Genomic DNA, 21,699 nt, shown 5'->3' with positions numbered 1-21,699 from the left:
GAACAACATATGCTCCCATCCAGATGTTGTCTCTTTCAGGGAAGACCTTGCATTTTCCAACATGACAATGCCAGACCACATACTGCATCAATTACAACATCATGGCTGCGTAGAAGAAGGATCCGGGTACTGAAATGGCCAGCCTGCAGTCCAGATCTTTCACCCATAGAAAACATTTGGCGCATCATAAAGAGGAAGATGCGACAAAGAAGAGCTAAGACAGTTGAGCAACTAGAAGCCTGCATTAGACAAGAATGAGACAACATTCCAATTCCTAAACTTGAGCAACTTGTCTCCTCAGGCCCCAGACGTTTGCAGACTGTTATAAAAAGAAGAGGGGATGCCACACAGTGGTAAACATGGCCTTGTCCCAACTTTTTTGAGATGTGTTGATGCCATGAAATTTAAAATCAACTTATTTTTCCCTTAAAATGATACATTTTCTCAGTTTAAACATTTGATATGTCATCTATGTTGTATTCTGAATAAAATTTTGAAATTTGAAAATTCCACATCATTGCATTCTGTTTTTATTCACAATTTGTACAGTGTCCCAACTTTTTTGGAATCGGGTTTGTATAAATATGGGCTTCATAGAAAGTGTTACACAAAATAGAGATAGAGTTTCACCTAAGTGGGGATCTATAATTTATCAGCTGGTCAAATGCCTGCCAGCTCAAATGAGTTATTTGTCATTTCAAGCAAAATCAGAATTGCCAGCTGACAGATAAATGCATTTTCATGCAAGTGGATACGAAGACATATTAGAAATTTTGACTGAAAAAATACACTTATATACTACAAACATCTGTATATAGGAATGGACCCACAACAATTTTGTATTTAAAAGCATTTCAAGAATCATAATCACAGTTTTGACTTACAGAAAGGCATCAGAACAAAATGAAACACACCAAAATGCAATGAACAATTCACTCAGATGTCGATTCCAGTCTAGACATGTTGTAAACCTCATCATCCAGGAGTAATGACATTATTATGGAAAATAACACTTGAAACAAACTTGAAATCCGCTTATATAGCGGATAAGCTGTACTAAGAATATGGAAGGCGTAGTTCTGAACTCACCGAAAGTGTGTCACCGCTCCATGAGCGAGGTCCCCTGTGAGCAGCAGCGAGTGCAGGCTATCTGTTTACCTCACAACAACACAGGGGACACCTGAGAGAGGGAGAGAAGAGCCACTTCATCTCGCTGTCCGTCAATGTGAGGCGCACTGCACTTGTACGCCGCTCGGGGGCAGTGAGGGAACGACGAAGCCAACGAAGGATCAAAAAGGCGCACGGATAGGCCAAATATTGTACACATAAATAATGTGAATAGTGGGCTATTTTATGTTTAAAATCATGTACCTTAATGAGATGTGGGCTCCTGTTTTATCAGTAGCCTAATAAAAGCTGTTTTATTCTGAATGGAGGCAGGCTAGAGCACATGACCAACGCTCTTTATCGGACGCTTTCGCTTATAAAATAAAATAATTATGGCTGCAAATGGTGCATTTCGCATTAGCTTAGCTAAAAAACAGAGGTGTGTTTAAGTACTAAAATACTGTTAAGAACGTCTGTTGAACTACATTTTGATGAGAAAATTACTCTGATACATTCCTTCAGACCCTTTCGATACCTTTGCGTTGAAGGAGAAGAGCCCAATGAGAAGCGCTGGCTCTCTGTCAGCTGAGTAACAAAAGAGGTGTTATACTGAGCTCAGGGATCTTTTTACTTCAGGAAGTAATGACAAAAACTGACCCCTCTGACTAAAGATGTGCAAATGTCAAACTAGAGGGCACAAAACCCTCAAACCTGAAATATGACTCTGGGAATTAACTCCGAGGGAAGTGAAACACTTGAATTGTGATGAAGGGAAAGTGAAATCAAACAGGGCTACTGGTTATTCAATCTGTCAAGATTAAAAGACTAACAGCTCAATATGTTTAATTATCTAAAATTTCAAGCACGATTATCACATTTCAAAAACAAGAAGTATCTAAAATCTCCAAACACAACTACATTACTTTTAAATGCTAGCTTGGGTTATAAGCACATGAACATACAGTATGGGTCATAAATGGGATCATTTCTGATGTTTAAAAGAAAGCATTAGGTGATGTGTAACCATTCAGTGACATTTTTACCATCATCTTGCTGCACGGTTATTATCATGAACTAAAACCTTAAAAAACATTTTCATTACTTGAAATAAAATAAACTAAAACTACATTAACTAAAACTTAAAATATACAGACATATAATATAAATATATATATATATATATATATATATATATATATAAAACACCAAAACGGAATTTCTACAATTTTAAAATTAAAATGAAAACAAAATATAACTGCTTGACATGTCAAATCATCCTCAATAGGACAGACAAAAGACAACAAATACACGAACATTGAAAACTTTTATTTTTTCACCACATATTTAAGACAAGTCCTGATATTGTGTGGAGATTACCATTCTGTAGGGCAGAACAATACAATATAAAAGAAAATCAGCGTAAAAAAATAAAAACAATAAAAAATACAATAGGAAGCATTTTGTTTCAATGTGGAAATGACGATGAATATCGAAAACGAGATGAAAGTGTTGACAGGCAGGTCCACACGACATCTGACAAATAATCACGGTTCTGACAAGCACAGTGAAATATTGTTTTTAACAAAACAAGCCTACTGGGGAATGTAATATCTGTACTGTTCATACATGCACAAACAAAGTCCATAATTAGTCTTAAAACAACCTAGACCATAATCATCAATTCAATAAACAAAATATTAAACCAATTATCTGCAAATCTTCACTCAAAACATCAAAGTATTAAGGCACTATTTTAAATCCTATTGCAATTTTTTCCCAGTCAATGTGTTACCCTTTGACATGAACCCAACCATTACAAGTTTGCCACTGTCCTACTTAAAAATAAATCACATTTGTCTAACAGTGCTGATGGTTAACTCCGTGTTATAGGTAGAATAAACTGGCAGTTTGGTCATTTGCTTCTTTTTTTTTTGCATGAGCTAATTAGCAGCAAATGTCTTTGAACCTCTGCATAGCTGATTGTTCTGCTTTCTGGTTATATGGTTGTTGTTTTCCCACTTCACTGTAGCAGTCTTTAAATGCCAGGGCAAGTTATATGTCAATAACCAATAACAAACTCTCTAGCCTTAGTAGAACCGCACAACTGGTCAGTTAAACCAGAGGAATGTCCTCCATGATAGTTTTTAATGGCTAAAACCAAAACAAGGTATGTTTATCTATGGCCAGTATAAGAAAAGGTCAGTTACAGCCAGACTAAACAGTACTGATCTCCAAGAGTTTTTGGTTTTGTTCATGATTAGGGAAAAATCTGATGGTATGACATGACTGTGTTCAGCTTTCAGTATCTTGAAGCTGAACGACTTGATCCAAACAAACAGAAGACAACATATGGAAAAACAGGCGAGAGAGGGGGTGGGAGGAGAGGCACGAGAGATCCAATGAGGTGAGGTCTGATGAGGAGGATGCTGGGACAGGTCTGCAGGATAAGGGTGTTCATGAACTGGGCATGAACATGGTCCATCTGTGCTGGAGCACAGAGGGAGACACAAGGAGGTTTTCATCTCTGCAAAGACAGAGTGAGACACAGTAAGTCAAACGTGTTCATCCATACAAATGCTGAGCTAATATTAGAGACAGGAAAGAATAAGATAGGAAACAACAACAGACTGTTTTAAATTATGAAGAAAACAATCACTTAAAGCTTAAAAGAACATCCTGGGTTCAATAAAGGCTCAATTACACAAACATTACAAAAAGACCGATAATGCATCATAAACGTCCATTTCAAGTAAATTTCCACTAGTACGTTTCTCCAGATTCTTTTGCATAATGTAATAGTACCGTATCATTTATCCACAATATTAAAGATTTTATAATTGACCCATATTAGTTGATACTACATATTTAATTTTGATAATTTCTAAAAAAAATAATTTACCTTGGCCGTCAGCTAACACTAATTTAAAGTTTAAAAACACTAGTAATTTAATAACACTGTAATTTTTTACCAACTCTCAAAATGTATAACCATTTTTCACACTTTACATCATAACGTTGTGATGTCTAAATTCACTTGCAGCATTTAAAATTAGATTTTTAGTTTTAAAATTATATTTATTATCCAGTTAGACAATTTTAGTATTGCCAATCATCATTTATCAGCCATAAAATTTTAATAATTATTAACTAGTTATCAACAATAATTTTAATATCTAATCTATCAAACCAGTTTTTATTTCTGAAGAATCATGTGATACTGAAGACTGGAGAAAATTCTGATTTGCCATCAAAGGAATAAATTACATTTTAACATTGAAATATTACAAATATTTCACAATATTACTGTTTTTACAAAACCAGATGATTTATAAAAAAAAACTGATGCAGAGAATTTGCAGGTATTTTTTACACTGTTATGAGTGCTTTGATGAAATGCTCAACCAAGTGAGTTGAATTTTGAACTTCCCTATGTATTTTTTTAAATCGCTTTATCAGAGTTGGTTGTGAAATTTTGTTATTCATGTGATGTGTCAGCAGTTAACAACTGATAAGTTACATGGCTCTGAACTTGGTCTGGTGTGTGTAAGTGTGAGTTGATCTTTTTGCTGCATCAACACCTCTTTGCTGTTTTCTGAGTTGATCTTGTTTCCCCTTAATATCACGACTAGGATTCAAGACCATTTCCTCACCGAAGTCATGACATGAGTTTGAGTGGCTTGCTAACCTCGAGGATGCTTTTGTCCTACAGGGCCATTTCTGGTGCTTATCTGAAGAACTGTGTGGAGTGGTTTGATCACTAGAAGATGCTACACTTGATGTTGCCTGAGGGAAAAATTTCGATTGCATCATAGATGCTGTATTTGAACATGCAAAACGACTAAAGGAAGTTCCTTCATCAGATCGAGATTTAGAGATGTTAGACCGCTTTTTGAGAAATGCACCTTCTACACTGGACTTTTTGGAAGGTTTTAAATCATTCTCCTCCATTGTAACTTTATGTCTTTTCTCTGATCCACCAGTTCTAGCTAATGGTGTGTCAAGGGCTTCGACAGAACGTGAACCAACTTTGCTCACAGGAACAGATGTGCGACGTGTTTTAATAAACGTGTTACTGCGCAACGGTGCCGACACTTTCAGGCTATTTGCTTGTGATTCGTTAACTTTGGGTTGTCGTGACTGGATAGCAAATGGTCCCAACCCTCCAGCAGAGTCATCTAACGAGCGAGACGAACTTGACCCGTAACTACGAATGAAAGTAGTGTTGCGCACAAGACCGACAGATGCTAAACTCTGCATGGACATGGAGGACTCAGGTTCGTTTGAGGCAGAAAAAGACGAGCATGAGGAAGAAGAGGAGGGCGCTCTTACGGGGCTGCAGTGAAGGCTGCGTGAGAGGGTCCTCATGTGGCTGCTCATGTTCTGCGAGGCAGCAGGCACTAGCACCGGACTGGAGCGTGGACTGTTTCTCATGGGGCTCCGCGGGGCTCGGCCTGACTTGGTCAGATGCTTGGTCCGGGAGTGGCGTGGGCTGCCACCGTTACTGAGAGGGGAAAGAGAGCCCTCCAGGTCCTCCAGCCGCTGGGTCAGTGCCAGCTTCTGCTGAATGGCCATGCGGAGGAGAGAGTTGAGCGTCTTTTTCTCATCCTCAGCGGCGGCGAGCTGTCTCTGCATCTCATCTAACTGAGTTACGTACTGGTCACATCTGTGAAAATGGTAAGGATACAGGAAACAGGAATGGAGATACATATAAAATGAAATAACGAAAGAATAAAAGGGATTACTTTTTGCATAAACATCCCTTATAAAAACACTTTAGTTTTTATTAGAAACTGATGCAAGAATGTGTAGAAGAGTATTGTCCTCATGAAAGCGCTACACACACACACACACACAAACCGGACCGAAACCCTTTGGTGTCTGAACAATAAAAAATATGAGTTTATGAGTAAAAACAAAATCAATACACAGTTAACAACCTTGATAACTAGTATTACTTGCAAAGGTAATCATCACTATTACTAATGCTACTATTGCTCATACTTTGGTTTAGTGATTAGTATGTAACTATGGCCTGTAACTTTTTAGGCACTGACTGTGTTACAGACATGACACACACTGTATATACACACATACATATAATTTTTTATTTTAATCTGGTGGTGGAAAAGTAGATGCATAATAGTTAAAAAATTTAAAATCAATCCCATTGACACTGAAAAGATATAGCAGTGAGCTCCTTTAACTTGGGCCAGTAACCAACTACCTAGTAACTAGTGGTCTTTTTAAAATGTCTGATAACTATATATACACTACCATTCAAAACCGTTTGGGGTCAGTAAGAATTTTTTTTAGCAAGGATTTGATCAATAAATGACAGTGAAGACATTTATAATGCTACAAATAAATGCTGCGGATTTTGAACTTTCTCTTTATCAAAGAACTTTGAAAAAGGCTATCACAGTTTTCAGGTTTTCAACATTGATAATAAGAAAGATATTTTTTAGCAGCAAATCAGCATATTAGAATGATTTCTGAAGGATCATGTGATACTGAAGGCTGGAGTAATGATGCTGAAAATTCAGCTTTGACATAACAGGAATAAATTACATTTGAAAATAAATTAAATAGAAAATGATTTTAAATTGTAATAATATTACTGGTTTTACAGATAGTTCAATTTATTTAAAGATAATAAATAAAATGCACATCAAAATAGCAGCTATAACCTTTTTATTTGTTTTAATATTTACTAAAATCATTAAATAATTATAAAATCAATTGGTAAGTGTTTCAACAAGTTATGTGGTTGGCTGCAATCTTAAAAATCAGCTTTTATTTCTAAAGAAGTCTAGATCCACTACTCGCTGTTCCCTTGACACTTGATCTATGACTTGAGCTCTGAGTGAGCTGCTCTCGTCTGCACACGGGATCAGAGAGTGTGCACGTTAATCAGCATGTGAGAGGAGCTTGTGAGAGACCGGGCCTTGAGATTATAATCTTATTAGCTTGCTCTCAAAACAGGGTCATGACTGTCTAATCTCTATGACTCTCTTTCCAAAGTCCTTTCAGATCTTTCTACAACTGTAAACAAACACTGCCTGTATATCTTTTACCACAGTGCAGGTTGTTCTATGACTAAAAAGTCTCTATAACTCCTTACATCATGTCAGCTAATGATTTATGTAGCGTCTGGACCAATCAGACACACCATTTTTCATTTGATTTAACAAATCAATTATTCATTAGATTAACAAATCGTCACAGTCCCCTCACCCAATAAATTGGATGCCAGGATGTCTGCCACTAGGACCCCCTGGTTACCATGGCAACCCTGACACCAGATACATTTACGGCCTCCTGGAATTTAGGTGAAGAAAATCGCTTCCTTGCCCATAAGGAAAATCCACAAGGGAAGGACTTTTCACACAGGATCTTTCAGGTCATGGTGCATATTATTGTCATCGTGTATTTTGCCTTTGAGATTGTATACTGTTTTATGTAGGCTTATGATCGAAACACTCACTCCTGTCAGCTTACATATATATATATAACCCTACCATGTTTAGTATCTATGAATTAGTATTCGGATGATCTAATTGAGAGTGTATATTGTATGTTTATACCTACGCAACATATGAGTGTTCTAAGAGTCTTTAGTAATTTTGATCCAAGTTTCATATGCAAATTACCATGCTTTCAAACAAAGGGCCATAAAAACGCCCCAGTATCTCAGAACTCCCACTTGGGATTCCGGACTTCCTCATTGGACAAGCCCATCTTGAGAGGCGTGAATCTTTGCAGACTTTAAAGGCGTACTTCATGTGACCCGCCCAGTCGGTGGTTCTGTTAGGTTTCGATAAGATGTGAGCTCCACCACTCCAGAACATCCTAAGTTACGTGCCAGGCTTCGGCCTCAACCTTTCCATTTCATCCCAGAACATCCTAAGTTACGTGCCAGGCTTCGGCCTCGACCTTTCCATTTCACCAAGATTCTCTGACTCAAACTGGCCTTAAGATTGCATCAGGAATCTATTTTCAGACAGACGAGACTTGCAAGTATCCAAACTTAGTCTTATTAATTGATACATTAGGTATCATTTTCACCTTTTTACAAAGGTGTGTTTGAACTAAGAATCTGATGTTTCCCTCCGGTGTAAATCTGCCGAATATGCAAATGGTTCCATAATTTCATTCCTTATTTCGCTTCTCTGTACTGAATTAAGCTTTAACCCTTTCCTATACCAACTGTATGCATGTGTGTGTGTGTGTGTTTATGTAGAATGTTAGACTAGTTTAAGTGTTTATGTAGTTAATAAAACCTTACTTGTATCACACTTGACGTGGTTCATTGTTTGCTCATAACTGGAGTCACTTAATCATGCAGATTTATGCTACAAGCTTTTGTAGAATTGTACAGTAAGGAAGTTATTTCCCTTAACCAGGAAATTAACGTTCTTAGAATTGACAAGACAGTTGACCCTGAGAGGTCAGCTAAATATCTACAGCGGATCTAAAATATTCATAATTAATTATAACTAGTTATGATTAATTATTAATATTTCCCATGAGCTGATTCGTTACATTTATGTATTCTCATGCAGCCCAAGACAACCAATCGGCAACTATTACAAATAAAAATTGAATGTTTTTCCTCAATTGATAAGGGAAAGCTGGAACTGGGAGAATCAACTTCTCCCATGAACTTATCTGCACTCTGTCCATAAATCAAACCAGTTTACAAACAACCAGTTTAACCTTAAAACCCCTATAATCATTCAATGTGCTGTACGAGCAATGAACTGAGAAACTTCTATGGTCCGTGAGCAAAACACTTGAGCACGTGTAATCCCATCATACCTGCTTGCGAACATGACCCGAAGGGAGGAGAAGGTGGCTGCATCCTCTTTCAGGGCCTTTAGTTCATTTCTCAGCTTCCTCATCGTCTCTGTCACCATACTTTTCTCAGTCTCGTACTTTGTCTTCAGGTTGGTTAAAGCCAACTCAGCTGTCTGAGGAAAAAAAAAGTAAAGCAGTCATATGATCTGATTAACACTAAAGGAAACCATGTGCTCAAGAACAATCTCCAAACTGCATAGAGTAAAAGCCGCACATTTTACACAACTATTCAATAAATACGCAATAAACACTGTGATAAACTGATATATTGGCCTAGTCAACCTTTTTCAAGAGTAACAGTAATGTCCATTAATGATTCCTGCTTGAATATTAAACAGAAGTGTTACTTTTGTATCTGCTCTGAAACCTACTGAGGTCCTTGACAACAATAATGTACATTTTCTGTTCAAATATTCCCAATAATTGTCTACCGCTTTAAATTGCATGCAAATGAAGCAGTTAAACATCACACAACTGGCTACTATATTGATAGGAAAGAAAAGCAGTGTTTAAATATAAAAATTATTTTTATTTTATATTTAGTATGCATTCAATACGTTACATATCTTACATCTGTACCTGTTTATTGGCCTTTAGGACAGTTCTGAGGGTGGCTATCTGCTCTCTCTTGGTGCTCAGGAGGGACTTAAGTTTTAACACTTCCTCAATCAGCGCCTCCATGTCACGGTCTAATTCAGTGCTCCCTCCTGCTGCTGGAGAAGACAACAGGTTACGCTGCCTGCACAGGTCCACCGCCACCTGGAAAGTAAAAATTTATTTATATAGCACATTTAAACAGTGGTGGCGACTAAAGTGCTAGAAAGACTGAATTACAACACAATATAAAATTCATAGCATACATATAAAAATAATCATGAGCATAGTATAAAAACATAAAAATGTGTCAAAAATGCCAATAAAGCAAAACCTTAGATTTAGATATTGCCATGATTTCAACATTTTTTTTTCTTGAGTTGACTAAAAGCAAAAGTGCAGCTATAATCTGAATTTTGTTGTTAAAACAGATTCAGGCAGGCATCCTAATGCAGCCTGGTCTAATCGGTTCATATTTTATGCTTTACCTCCACCAAAAAAGCTGCTTAAAGGCTTAAATGAAATGTTTCAATGATGAGCTATCATTTTATTCAGCCGTCTTTATTTAAGGAGCATTTTAGGATACATTAAAATGAAAATTCTTGTGTGTACACTTCCTTATATTACCTTTTAATGTTAACTAGCATAAAGAGCTGAGACCAAGGTTGGAAATTAGGCACTTGGGGCAAGTGAGTAATTAAAACTAAATCTAAGGCTATCGCGATTAAAGTGAAATGGGAAAGTGAATGAAAATTGAACAAGAAGTGACAAAAGTGTTTCCGACACTGGCTCAGACATACCTGTAAATGTTTAATCTGGCAGCGTATGATAGCTACCAGATTGCGCACATTGTTTGGGTCCCTGAAGTCTAGTGTAGGAGACCCTGGACAACTTCCGCAGCTAGATGATGTGTCTCCACTCCCTCTGCTGCCCAGGTCCAACACTTCACCCGATCGCCTGTGCCTACGGAGGGATTCGCGATAGTTGTGCGGTTGCGAATGGTTGTGCGTTCTCCCGGCTTGTGCTCCTTCACGGTAGTAATCCAGTGTAACACGACTGGGCGTGAGGTTGTTACAAACACACACATGATGGTAAAGGTTGGCCAGCTCCTCAGAGAAGGCCAGAAGCTCCTCCTGTGTAGCACTGAGGTGGCCTTCAGAGTCAGTGGCGACCTGGCGCGTGGCACCAATTTCCCGTTCCAACTGTCCTATTCGCACCTGGTCCTGTCGGCTAGCAGTGATACACTGTCGTATTTTATCAGCGAGTTCCTGTGCCTCGCCCCTCCAGTGTTCTTTCTCCTGCTTGTAGCGCTCCTCCAGACCTTTGGAGCGTTCTCCAGCCTCTTTCAGCTCCTCATGCAGACGCGCAAGCTCCTCATTTGCCGCTTGCATGCGGCACTCTAGCACCTCTGTGCTTTTTGCATCCACTTCGTAGTAGCTGATGCCATTTTCAGCTTCTTGGTTCTGAAGAGACCTAGGAGGCGGGCTCATTCCATTCTCTCGTTCAGCAGGCCTTTTCGAGGCCATACTCTGAAGGGTCTCCAAACGCTGGGTCAGCTGATCCATCTTCACCTGTTGCTCACTGAGAGCATCTTTAGACTGGGTTAACTGCTGCTGGAGATCATGCACGGTGCTGCTCAGTGTGGCTTTCTCTCTCTCCACCTGGATATGGGTACACAAACCCATATGACAAGATTATTCTGATTAACTCAATCCAAGCTTTTTGGATAGACAACAACACTCGAGATAAACTTACTAAAGAGACTAGAACTAAAGTCTCTTGTTGCTTAGTAACTGACTTGATGGTACAGTACACAGTACATCCTGAACAGGAAGTGGTATGAAACAGGAAGTAGTAGAGTTAAAAATAAAATAAAAAACATGACCATTTTACAGGCATTTACATCATGGGGTTCAAATCTTTTAATCTTTGGTCTGAGGTCGGAGATCTGAAGAGATGGACATCAACCAATATGAACCTGGCTACTCATCGACTTTACTTGCTTCCCTGACTTATACACATCCTCAAGAATATGGTATATCATTTTCATGAAACCTTGCCAGGTATCCATATTAACTGTTTTATAAAAGCAATAAGCCAGGGATGTGGTGATTTACAGTAATTTTAGAACAGCTAAGGGGTTTTTAGGGTCTCCGTTCTGTGTCGTGCCTGACAACACTGTTGTTCTAAATTCATTGTAAACCACTGCTCCACGAGGCCTATTGCTATATTACAGGTTGGCTGAGTGTAGAATTTGCAATGCAACATTGAGCAGATCTATTGTCCAATAAGTAAAACATGCATCGGATACCTAATTTGCAAAGTTAAGTTTGGATGTCAGGATATGCAAAACAAGGTCAGGAAGGAAAACACAAATACAGACAAATAATTCTCAGAAAGTCTCCAGTAAAGAATCTTTGATATAAAAACACTGCAACAGTTCATCAAGTGAGTGAGGGGCATGTAGGATGTGAAGAGGTTTCCTCACCTGCAGCAGCTGCTGCTTGAGTTTCTGACTGTCTGACAGGTGCAGCTCACTCAGGAGATCGGCCACCAGCCCAGGCGCCTGAGGTCTTAGGAACACATCGCTGTTTCTGGGTGTGGAGCACCTGTTTCTCTCCATCCCTTTGGAGTTATTATACCCACTGTCCATCTCCTCCTCCTCCTCCTCTCCTGCCTCCTTCTCTTTCTCTCCATCCCGGCTGTCATCCAGCTGTAACTCTAAGTGGCCAATAGAGTCAAAGGGGTTGAGGGTAAGGGCGGCGAGCTCTCGTCTCAGGCTGTTCTTCTGCTCCCTCTCCTCTTTCAGGGCCTCGAGTGCCTCGTCCAGCTGACACTCTGCAATCTCCCTCAGACGCCCAGCCTCTTCTAGCTGTGCCCTCATCAGCTCCAGCTCCTCATCTTTATGGGTCAACTCCAACTTCACTGACTCAAACTCCACCTGTGGACACAAATGTAGATGTTTAATATGTGATCGTCTCTCTAAATCTAGTTGTAGTAGTAAAGCACATATATTTGTATTATGTGATGAAAAACTAGATATAAAGGTTTCAAAGACTTGAATATTTAGTTTGGATGAAAAGTTTTTTGTGCCTTTGTCATTTTATTAGTGTGAGGCTATAAATGTACGTTTGTACTTGATACTGTCACCATATTCGAGATTTATTAAAAATCTCTCATTGTTTTTGTGCCAACCAAAATACAGCTCTGATTAAACTATAAATTGTAGGCCATATATATATATATATATCTTTAATGTATTTTTATTTCAGTTTCATTTTAGTAATTTTAGCACTTCAACCTTAACTTGAAAAACTGTTACCTTGACAATTAACTCAAATATTTTTTTCTTCTAATATTTCTATTGTATTTTTAGCAGTGAAAACATCAAGAAACTACAATTTTGACTAGGGCTAACAGAAGTCATACTCTGCAACGTTCCACTTGTCTACATCCTATGTAGCTCCCTTCCCCCAAAACATACCAGCACAGTACTAACTTGTTAGGCTGGATAAGCCTGCCTTTACTTATCTGGTATCATATAACTAATGTAATGACCACAGTAATACACAAACCATAACTATAATATTGACTGATAACTAGTTCCCATTTCTATAAACACATAAAAATTACAGTGGGGTCATTCCCTGTTAAATCAACCAAATTTCTGAAACTTTTTGATTATGGACATTTATGGCACCCCCCTAATATAATGGCAGGGGAACACTGTATATTCCTGGAATGGAACCATATAAATGGAATGGAGCCTTAAAATGTTAGTTAGAGGCATGCAAACTTTGGGGAAAAAAAACGAAGTGATTTTTGCCATTTTTGAATGGTCACCACTGGCGTATAATGCATCGAATATTGCTAAAGTCAACAGATTTTACTAATAGACCTACCAATCTCTGTAAAAAATAATATAATGATGCTGCCATCTTTCAAAAGTCATTTTTACCCCAACAGGGCATTTTAGTCCAACAGGGAAGGCGTTACAGTCTCTGAGTGACTGTGAATATTCATGCGGGATGTGAATAAAACCTTTCTTGTGTGCAGTCCCTCAGAAGGAAAGCTTTGTTAAAAATCAGCTGTGACAGCAGCTGCAAAAAACGCATTCAAAGTCGCAAGACATCTCTAGCGAAGCAAATTCCACAAGCAAAGACTTATGTCCAGCAAAAGCTAAAAGAAAGTGCTTAATGTGACATGTTGACTTGCATTAGAGGGCTACTATGACATATTTATGGAAAAAGTTGGATATTCAATAAATACAGAAAACAACAACACAAACAATACTTAAATATGAGATGTGCATTCTCCCACACCTGGTTCTCCTTAAGCACTGAGACTTGTTTCAGCAGGGAGATGTTCTCATCTTCCAGCTCACTGTTATCCTGAAGCTGCTGCACCTCTCGAGTCTTGTACTCCTTCATCTCCTCTCTCATTCGGGTTTTCTCCACCTCCAAACACTCACACTCCTGGAGTCAGCAGAAGTCAGACAGGGAAGTCCATAAAACTCAGAATAAACCAAACAAAAATAATTACATCTGCACAATTACAATTAGATGGTGGTAGCTGTATAAAATGCTGCAGCTTTAGTGTTTATGGTCTCTTTGTTCCATTTACCGGTAATACAAATTCTCTAAAAGGATGGTTCAAACTAAATTTATTTTATTGTGTCATGATTTACATGTTCACACCGCATTTCAGGCCTTACTTCAGAATATAAAAGGTGAAGTTTAGTAGTCCCAGGTGCATTTTCTCATACAATTAAACTGAATCAAAGCAGCCACTGACGTCAAACCTGGCGTGACACATTTTAATGCACTATATTTTTGCAGAGATTGCAAGGATATTTAGAATAGGAAACATCTCATCTCTCATGAGAGGGCAGATAAGATTTTATTATTAAAGAACTTTCCTTTAAAAGTAGAAATTATTCATTTCGTCCAGTACAATACTTCAATAAGTAGTTCACTATGGCCTTTCTTCTCTTCAAGCTGACATTGAAACTCAACCCGGTTTTGTCACATGATCAGGCCTCACGAAAACAAGGAGTCTTATTACCACTTTTACTTTGATCAGCAAGCGAGCCAGCAAAGGGTATGTTATTCAGTGGCATTTTAGCTCAGAACATTTCATTTTTCTAATGTTGTTACGCATAAAAAAAAGCTTCTTTTTATTTATTTTTTTTAATGAATCTCACTGTGCAGCTCATATAAAAAGTAAGGGGTTCATTGGACTTGTGGTTGGGAATGCACATGCAAACACAGGACTTCTGATTGATGGTAGTGTATGTACCTTCTTCAGCTGGGTGGAAAGGCCAGCCAATCTGTCATTTTCAGCCGAGGCATTGGCCAGCATGACACGGGCCTGTTTAAGCTCTGTCTGCAGCTCATCCATGCGAATCTCCATGACTGCCTCTTTAGTGGCCGACTCCTGCAATAGCCTCTCTTCTCGACTTTCCCCATCTGCGGCTGCACGCTTATGGCTGCTCACGGAGTCTGTTAGAGCCTGTAAACATATACACATAAAACACTCATCTCCATTATAGCCAACACACTGAGTTACACTAGCAGAGGTTTTGCCAATTCCCAACAAAACAAGAAACAAAACAATTTAGTTGACTAAATGAACAAGCAACACTGACATAATTTACGGCCCCTCCGCTACTTTGTGTGAATTTCTGAAATTCTTCAAATGAGAACAGCAGAGCTGTTGAAAGTTAAGTTGTCAGTCTTTAATTATTTGAGTAATTTGTTTACTTGCCTGACCAATAAACAACGGCAACTGTATTGAGAGCTGGTGAAGCGAAACTCTATACGTTACCCATGACACTACATTACATTCCAGCTTCCAGAGGGTGTTATTACAATGTGTTAAGATCATGCTAAGGCCGCTGTAGTGCTTGAACAAACGGTAACAAACGTACACCAGATTGTCACACACTGAACTGTTACAAGATGAATCAATCAACAATGGCAAAGATGTCATTAACGTAGCAAAACACTTTTCTCTGAACATTGTAATTTAAGTCGTGTGAAAACGTGGGAAAAACATGCTTGTGCTACTCCATAATTAATAATGAAAGACTGAAGAGGGGGAAGTGATTTGTGCATGAGAGAGCCTGTAAGAGCAGGAGAATTTATACTTCTGTTCAGTAAATGTAAAAGCAGGACATGCTGTTTAAAAGACTAGTTCACCCAAAAATAAAGATGCGCTTTTCCTCATGTCCCTCAAAATGACATCCATGTGTGACACACAAAAGCAGATGTTAGAATATCTCAGTAGATCTTTTCCATAAAGCAAAAGGTGATGTATAATGCCAATATAATACAAAAAAGTATCACACATGTTTTTTTCCCTAGCACACTAGACCCATATGGAGATAGAATTGTTGCTTAATTCCAAATGAATAAAGATCTATAAATAAATGTGAAGAGATTAACAAACATTAAACATAGACAAATACATAGAATTAGATCCACAAATTAATCTTAAAGTTTCACAAACATGAATTAAATTCACAAATAAATAAAATGAGATTTGCAAATAAAATAAAAATTCACAAATATATATTTATGTCACAACCACAACTTTGCCTGGCATTTATTTGTGAATCGACCTATTTGAGCCAATGCAGATGCATGAAGTTATCTCAGGACGAGACCGCCCTGATTGTAAAGCAAAACGTGATTGGCTATAGCGAGATCGTGCTACGATTGGTCAGCGAATGTGGCTGTTATCTGATTGGCTTGAGTAGACGGTGGGTGGAGTCTACGTATTTGTGGATTGTCAGCATGTCTTGATGCAAGAAATGTTTCACAATCCACAAATGCACAGGACGCGATTCACAAGTGCGTGCAGCTATCTACAAATGCACAGGACGCGATTCACAAATGCGTGCAGCTATCTACAAATGCACAGGACGCGATTCACAAATAAATGCCAGGCAAAGTTGTGGTTGTGACATAAATATATATTTGTGAATATGTTTTTTATTTGCAAATCTCATTTTATTTATTTGTGAATTTAATTCATGTTTGTGAAACTTTAAGATTTATTTGTGGATTTCATTCTATTTATTTGTGGATCATAATCTATTTATTTGGATTTAAGCAACAATTCTGTCTCCATAGACCCAGATCTGTGCACTCTGTCCAGTCATCTCACTCTACCACACTCATCTACTTTGCCAATTTCATGCTCTACTAATCAGACACACAGAAAGAGAAATACATGAGTCTAATCTTCATCAGAGGGGTGGGTCTACAATGTGCCTCATATGTGAATTTCATATATAAAATGAGTGACATATTAGCTCGGCAAACCAATAATACATAAGCACATGTAAATCCCTCAATATGTGCTAATTCTGAATTATTGTAAAATACTAAAAGCATGGATTTCAGTGCACAGATTTATGTAATAAATCAGATAACAAAGAGAGCCAAAAAGGCCCATGCATACCAGGCTTACAGCTTATTTGTTTTCTACTTTGGCCATGGACCATGTAGACATTCTGGTTAGTCCTCTGGTCCCAAAGAACTATTCATGTTATGTAATTAACACTTCACCTAAATATCAAGTTTTGATTTGGTACATTGTTACATGAGATCTGCAGGGAAAAGCTCTTGCAAATTTAGCAATTAGGCAGTACCATCATACCCAAATTGACAGATCAACCTAAAATGAAATGACAAACTCTACATGACACTGATAAACAGGGAGAACAGGTGACTGAAAATAAAGAGTACTACTGTCCAGACAAACCATTTGAGTATGCAAACTATCCATCTGTAAGACCACAAGGATATGAATCACACAGAGAAGACAATGCTTCAGATTATTCAACAAAAGATGAGCAAAGAAAAATATCGCCAAGCTGATTGTGTAACAGCTAAAAGACACAAGTCTTCTCAATTCTTGATTGTTATATGGACAAAATCTCTTTAAAAAACATTCAAATTTGGTTGCAGGTCTGTTCTGATAGGGTCACCATGGAAAAAAAGCAGATAAACCCATATTTTGATAACTCTGATGTGAAAGGTTGTGTCCAAAACGAACAAATCCATCTGTTCTTAGAAGCCAACAAGAACAGGTTGTGATAGGCCCTCATCCTCAAAAATGATAAACAAAATTACTCAAGGTAATAGGAAATATGACCCAGATTACATTTAATACAAGTTCACTTGTTTCAATAATAAACATGATTTGTGTTGACCACAATATGTTTTGTGGGCGAATTATTGGCTACTGAGAGCAAGAAACCACTGAAAATCAAGAGACATTTAGGCAACAAATACTCTTACCTATGCCATAATGAATCATTTAAATAATTTGCAGAAATTAATAAATTACAAATTCTAGTACAATTTTGCGAATCACTGGCTGGAAAAAAAGCTCCTTGTTTCATGCAGCATTTCCTCAATAGCTTAATTTAACCTCTACCCCTCTTTTCCTTCTTTCTATCTGTCTCTCTCTTGACTGACCTCTTTGAGCTGTTGCACTTCCATCTTCAGGGCTTCATGATCTTCCTCCAGCTGGCTGTGTTTGATCTTCAGTGCAGCACTCTCCTCCAGAACGGCCAGGCCGTACCGTGCAGCCTGTAACTTCTCCTCATTGGCTTCCTGGAGTTCTGCCGCCAGCCTGTCCACCTCTGCTTGGAGCCCCCCGTCTCCTCCTCCTCCGATCCCCTCCAACTCTCCATCACCCTCCTCCAGCATCCTCTGCCCAACCTCACGCTCCGGCCGAGAACAGATACTTTACTCCTGTCTTGTCATGTCTGTGAGAAGTCAGATGTTAAGGCCTGTTCAGACCAAGAATGATAACTATAAAGATAACTGCAACAATAACTATATTTTAGCGTCCACACAAATGCACGATAACATTGTTTATTATTAGCCCATATTACAGTATTTAAATGCTCAAGCTCATTAAAGCTGGGTGGATTCTGATTGGCTGATTGTTTTATTGTTCACCAGATGGGGAAAAAAAACATTTTCTGAAAGTGTTTTGGGCCGCTTCTACCACGCAATTTGGAAATGCAACATCCACCAACCACCTTCTGAAATGAAAATGAAAAGCTCTAATAAACCAGCTGTAGATTTTAGATTTAAAGGATTTCTGTAGTTTTCCCTCAAAATAAAAGTTGTTAAAAGTTATGGTTTACCATTTTAAAAAAATGTATTAAAGACAGCCAAAAATATTAGTATTGTAATTTTACAGTTATACTGTAAAATAGAATTATTATTAGGTTTTATTATAGAATTTTTCTTAAATACTACACACACACACGGATATTATATATATATTATTTTGGCCAAATTGGGCAGCCCATCACAGGGAACCTGGAAAAACGTATTGTTTATTGATAGTGAATGGTAGCCACTGCTTCTTGGTCCCTATCCACTTTTATTATATAGGGAAAGAGCAGCTTTGACATTGTGTTAAATATCTTCTTTTCTGTGCCACAGAAGAAAGACTGGTACATGTTTGCAACAACATGATGACAAGCACTATCAATAAGCTTCTTCTAAACCTTCCGCACAGCTCAAAGACCTCAGACGTAACATTATTATGAGATTATCAGAGCTACTAATCTGGCATTCAGTGAGACGGTCTCTCATCAGACCAGCAGGACACAGTCGAATGAGGTTTACTCCAGCAGCTTAAAACACTTTTGCACTTTCACTGCAGCAGGCGATGCCATCTAATGACAGGAAGGTTTCACATGGCTTTTTGAAGGGACAGCTCACCCAAAAATGAGAATACGTCATCATTTACTCAACCTCACGCTGTTCCAAAAACACATGACTTTCTATTTACTGAGCGACACACAAGGAGGATGACCGTTTAAGTCACCATTCACTTTAACGGTGGCGGAAGTTTCATCTTTGGGTGAGCTGTCCCTTTAACAGCATCCAGTATGTCAGCGTGAACTGAACGTTTCCAAATAAGACACACGGACAGTTCTTCCTTTACTTCTGCCTCACACAGTCACATATTAACACAAGCTGTGCCCATTTTTTGAAATGAGGTTCCGGTTTTGTCAAGAAGCGTCTATATTTGGTGGTTTATTGACATGTACAGGAAGTATTTGATTACATTTCATTGTATGTGATTCTGCTTCACTCCAATACACGAACTGAGCTGGTCAGACTACGAAAGCTCATTGTTATTAAAAATACGTTAATCATGATTTAACAAGGCGACTTTGAAAGTGACAAAACCCTGTAAGGTAGTTTGTCAACAGTTTGTTGTAGCCACAATGCTAACGAACATATTACGGGTTTCCTGGCCTTAGCAACACTTTACAAGACGTTAAATGTAAAGTGTCAAGGGTTCATGTTTACATCCGCCTTATTTCTTCATTTGCTACAAGGTTCGGTTTAGCGTTGGAGAAACTGTCAGCTGGCGCTAGCTAAAGACAAAAAGCTCGCTTTTAATCGTTTCTCACCTCTACATTTGGATGGCAGAATCATGTAGCAGTCCAGCTGACGGATGAAGCATGAGCGTGAGCCCTTCCCTGCGCGCGCTCCAGGAGTCCGCCGTTTGAACGAGAGCACGAGCACGAGCACGAGCACGAGCACGAGCTCAACTCAGCCGCAGCCAATGACGCGCGCGCACTTCCGCCTCGGCTGCAGCGAGCGTGTTACAGCGAGCGGATGTGGGTCCGCCGCTGAATACAATTAAGATTAAGCTGTCACGTTCAATACAAGTGGAAGTCAAGTCAAGTCAAGTCACCTTTATTTATATAGCGCTTTTAACAATACAGATTGTGTCAAAGCAACTTTACAGCATTAAATAGGAAAATAGTGTGCCAATAATAGTAAACACTCAATTTTCAGTTAAAGGCAGTTCATCATTGTAGTGTATGAATTATAAGGTTATCTTGTCATTCATTATCGGAAATCTGATAGCCCCTCCCCCTTCCTGCGTAATTAAAGCTGCAACATTCTGTTTGTTGTTGTTGTTGTTGTTGTTTAAGTGCATCAAAAGTGCACTTTTTCTTTTGGGAATTTTCAGTGTGAACGCACTACTCACGTTATTTATCCTACAAAATGTCATAGTGCATAAGTACATGATTTGGGACGCATCTATAGTACCAAAGAATGTACCTGAACTGTTACCTAACCTAGCACCGATAAACTAGCCTACCAAAAAAGGCCACAAAAATATTGTTTCTACCAATGAGCATAGGCTACACTACATCCATTTGATTGGTCCATATAAGGCAAGTCTCGGCGGCCATCTTTGAAACGCCCCTCGGGCATTCAAGCACAGCTCCTATCTCTTTGAATGGGGAAACATCAAATTCAACAAAACTGTTCGCCAAGCTTACTATTAAATTTCATTATTTGAAATCACCAGTGAAATCTGACAACAACGGTCTCATAAATGTTGTTTCTTTTGCTCAAATATTGTTAAAAAAAGCTTATTTTTCAGGCTAGACCAGCCGGTGCCAGTCCCATTGCATTTTACCCCATTCAAAACTATACGAGTGACTGCAAGTTGCAAAATGCATAGTAGGCCCACTTTTTTGTCATCATTCCTCAAATAACTGCCTGACTAAAAATGAGATGTTATTTATACATTGTTCATTCAACAACCCAACAGTGTGAAGGTATTGTGTGTGCTGAGGAAAGACAATAAGAATACAAAAATAACATTTGCTGTCTACAGCAAAGTTCAATCAGTGTTGAATCAACCTTTGTTGTCCATTACTTTAAATCAGAAAATGGGTTTTAATGAATATTATGAGCATTAAATAATTGATGATATCAGTTGATGCTCTCTGTGTCTATCTTCCAGGACACTAATATAGTTGAGGAAGGTAAGTGCAACTACTGCCTGGCCAAAATGAGCAGCTGTTCGGCTGAAAAGTGCCAGCAAGTGTCAAGAACCAATTGTGATGGCACCATCATATTAGCCAAGAAGTGCATAGAATGGCATCCAACAGATGATTATAAGTTCACTTTATTTTTTTTTATATAAATAGATGTAATGTTAGTACTGCCAATTGCTGTATGGCAGCTGCAGTACAAGTTTTAACTCTGAGGTCAAATAATGTAAGCAGTGGGCATTACCATATTACTGTGTGTTTTAGCCACCAGAGGAAGTTTCACAGGCATCTGCTAGGCC

General features: G+C 38.4%; 1 protein-coding gene across 1 annotated transcript; it reads right to left on the bottom strand.

Annotated features, from left to right (window-relative positions):
* Positions 1 to 2,418: 2,418 nt before the first annotated feature.
* Positions 2,419 to 20,154, bottom strand: LOC107570514 (protein bicaudal D homolog 2). Its single transcript, XM_016256744.1, has 10 exons — positions 20,015 to 20,154; positions 18,048 to 18,340; positions 14,857 to 15,069; positions 13,881 to 14,033; positions 12,047 to 12,499; positions 10,359 to 11,219; positions 9,544 to 9,723; positions 8,926 to 9,077; positions 5,437 to 5,770; positions 2,419 to 3,631 (listed from the first exon to the last, which is right to left on the bottom strand). Exons 2-10 carry the CDS (start codon positions 18,279 to 18,281, stop codon positions 3,626 to 3,628), a joined length of 2,586 nt encoding a protein of 861 aa, XP_016112230.1. The 5' UTR covers positions 18,282 to 18,340; positions 20,015 to 20,154; the 3' UTR covers positions 2,419 to 3,625.
* Positions 20,155 to 21,699: the final 1,545 nt, after the last annotated feature.

This window comes from Sinocyclocheilus grahami, unplaced genomic scaffold (assembly GCF_001515645.1).
Source record: "Sinocyclocheilus grahami isolate Dianchi unplaced genomic scaffold, SAMN03320097.WGS_v1.1 scaffold1468.1, whole genome shotgun sequence".
Classification (NCBI taxonomy): Eukaryota; Metazoa; Chordata; class Actinopteri; order Cypriniformes; family Cyprinidae; genus Sinocyclocheilus; species Sinocyclocheilus grahami.
Note: the sequence above shows the minus strand (reverse complement) of the source record. Positions and strands in the feature narration are given on the sequence as shown.

Excerpts from the sequence above, each read along its gene's own strand:
- LOC107570514 (XM_016256744.1), bottom strand. The coding sequence starts at position 18,281 with ATGCTGGAGGAGGGTGATGGAGAGTTGGAGGGGATCGGAGGAGGAGGA. Across the intron at positions 14,034-14,856 it reads TTTCCACCCAGCTGAAGAAG|GAGTGTGAGTGTTTGGAGGT; the intron begins GTACATACACTA and ends TGCTGACTCCAG. Across the intron at positions 9,078-9,543 it reads TCCTAAAGGCCAATAAACAG|ACAGCTGAGTTGGCTTTAAC; the intron begins GTACAGATGTAA and ends TTTTTTCCTCAG.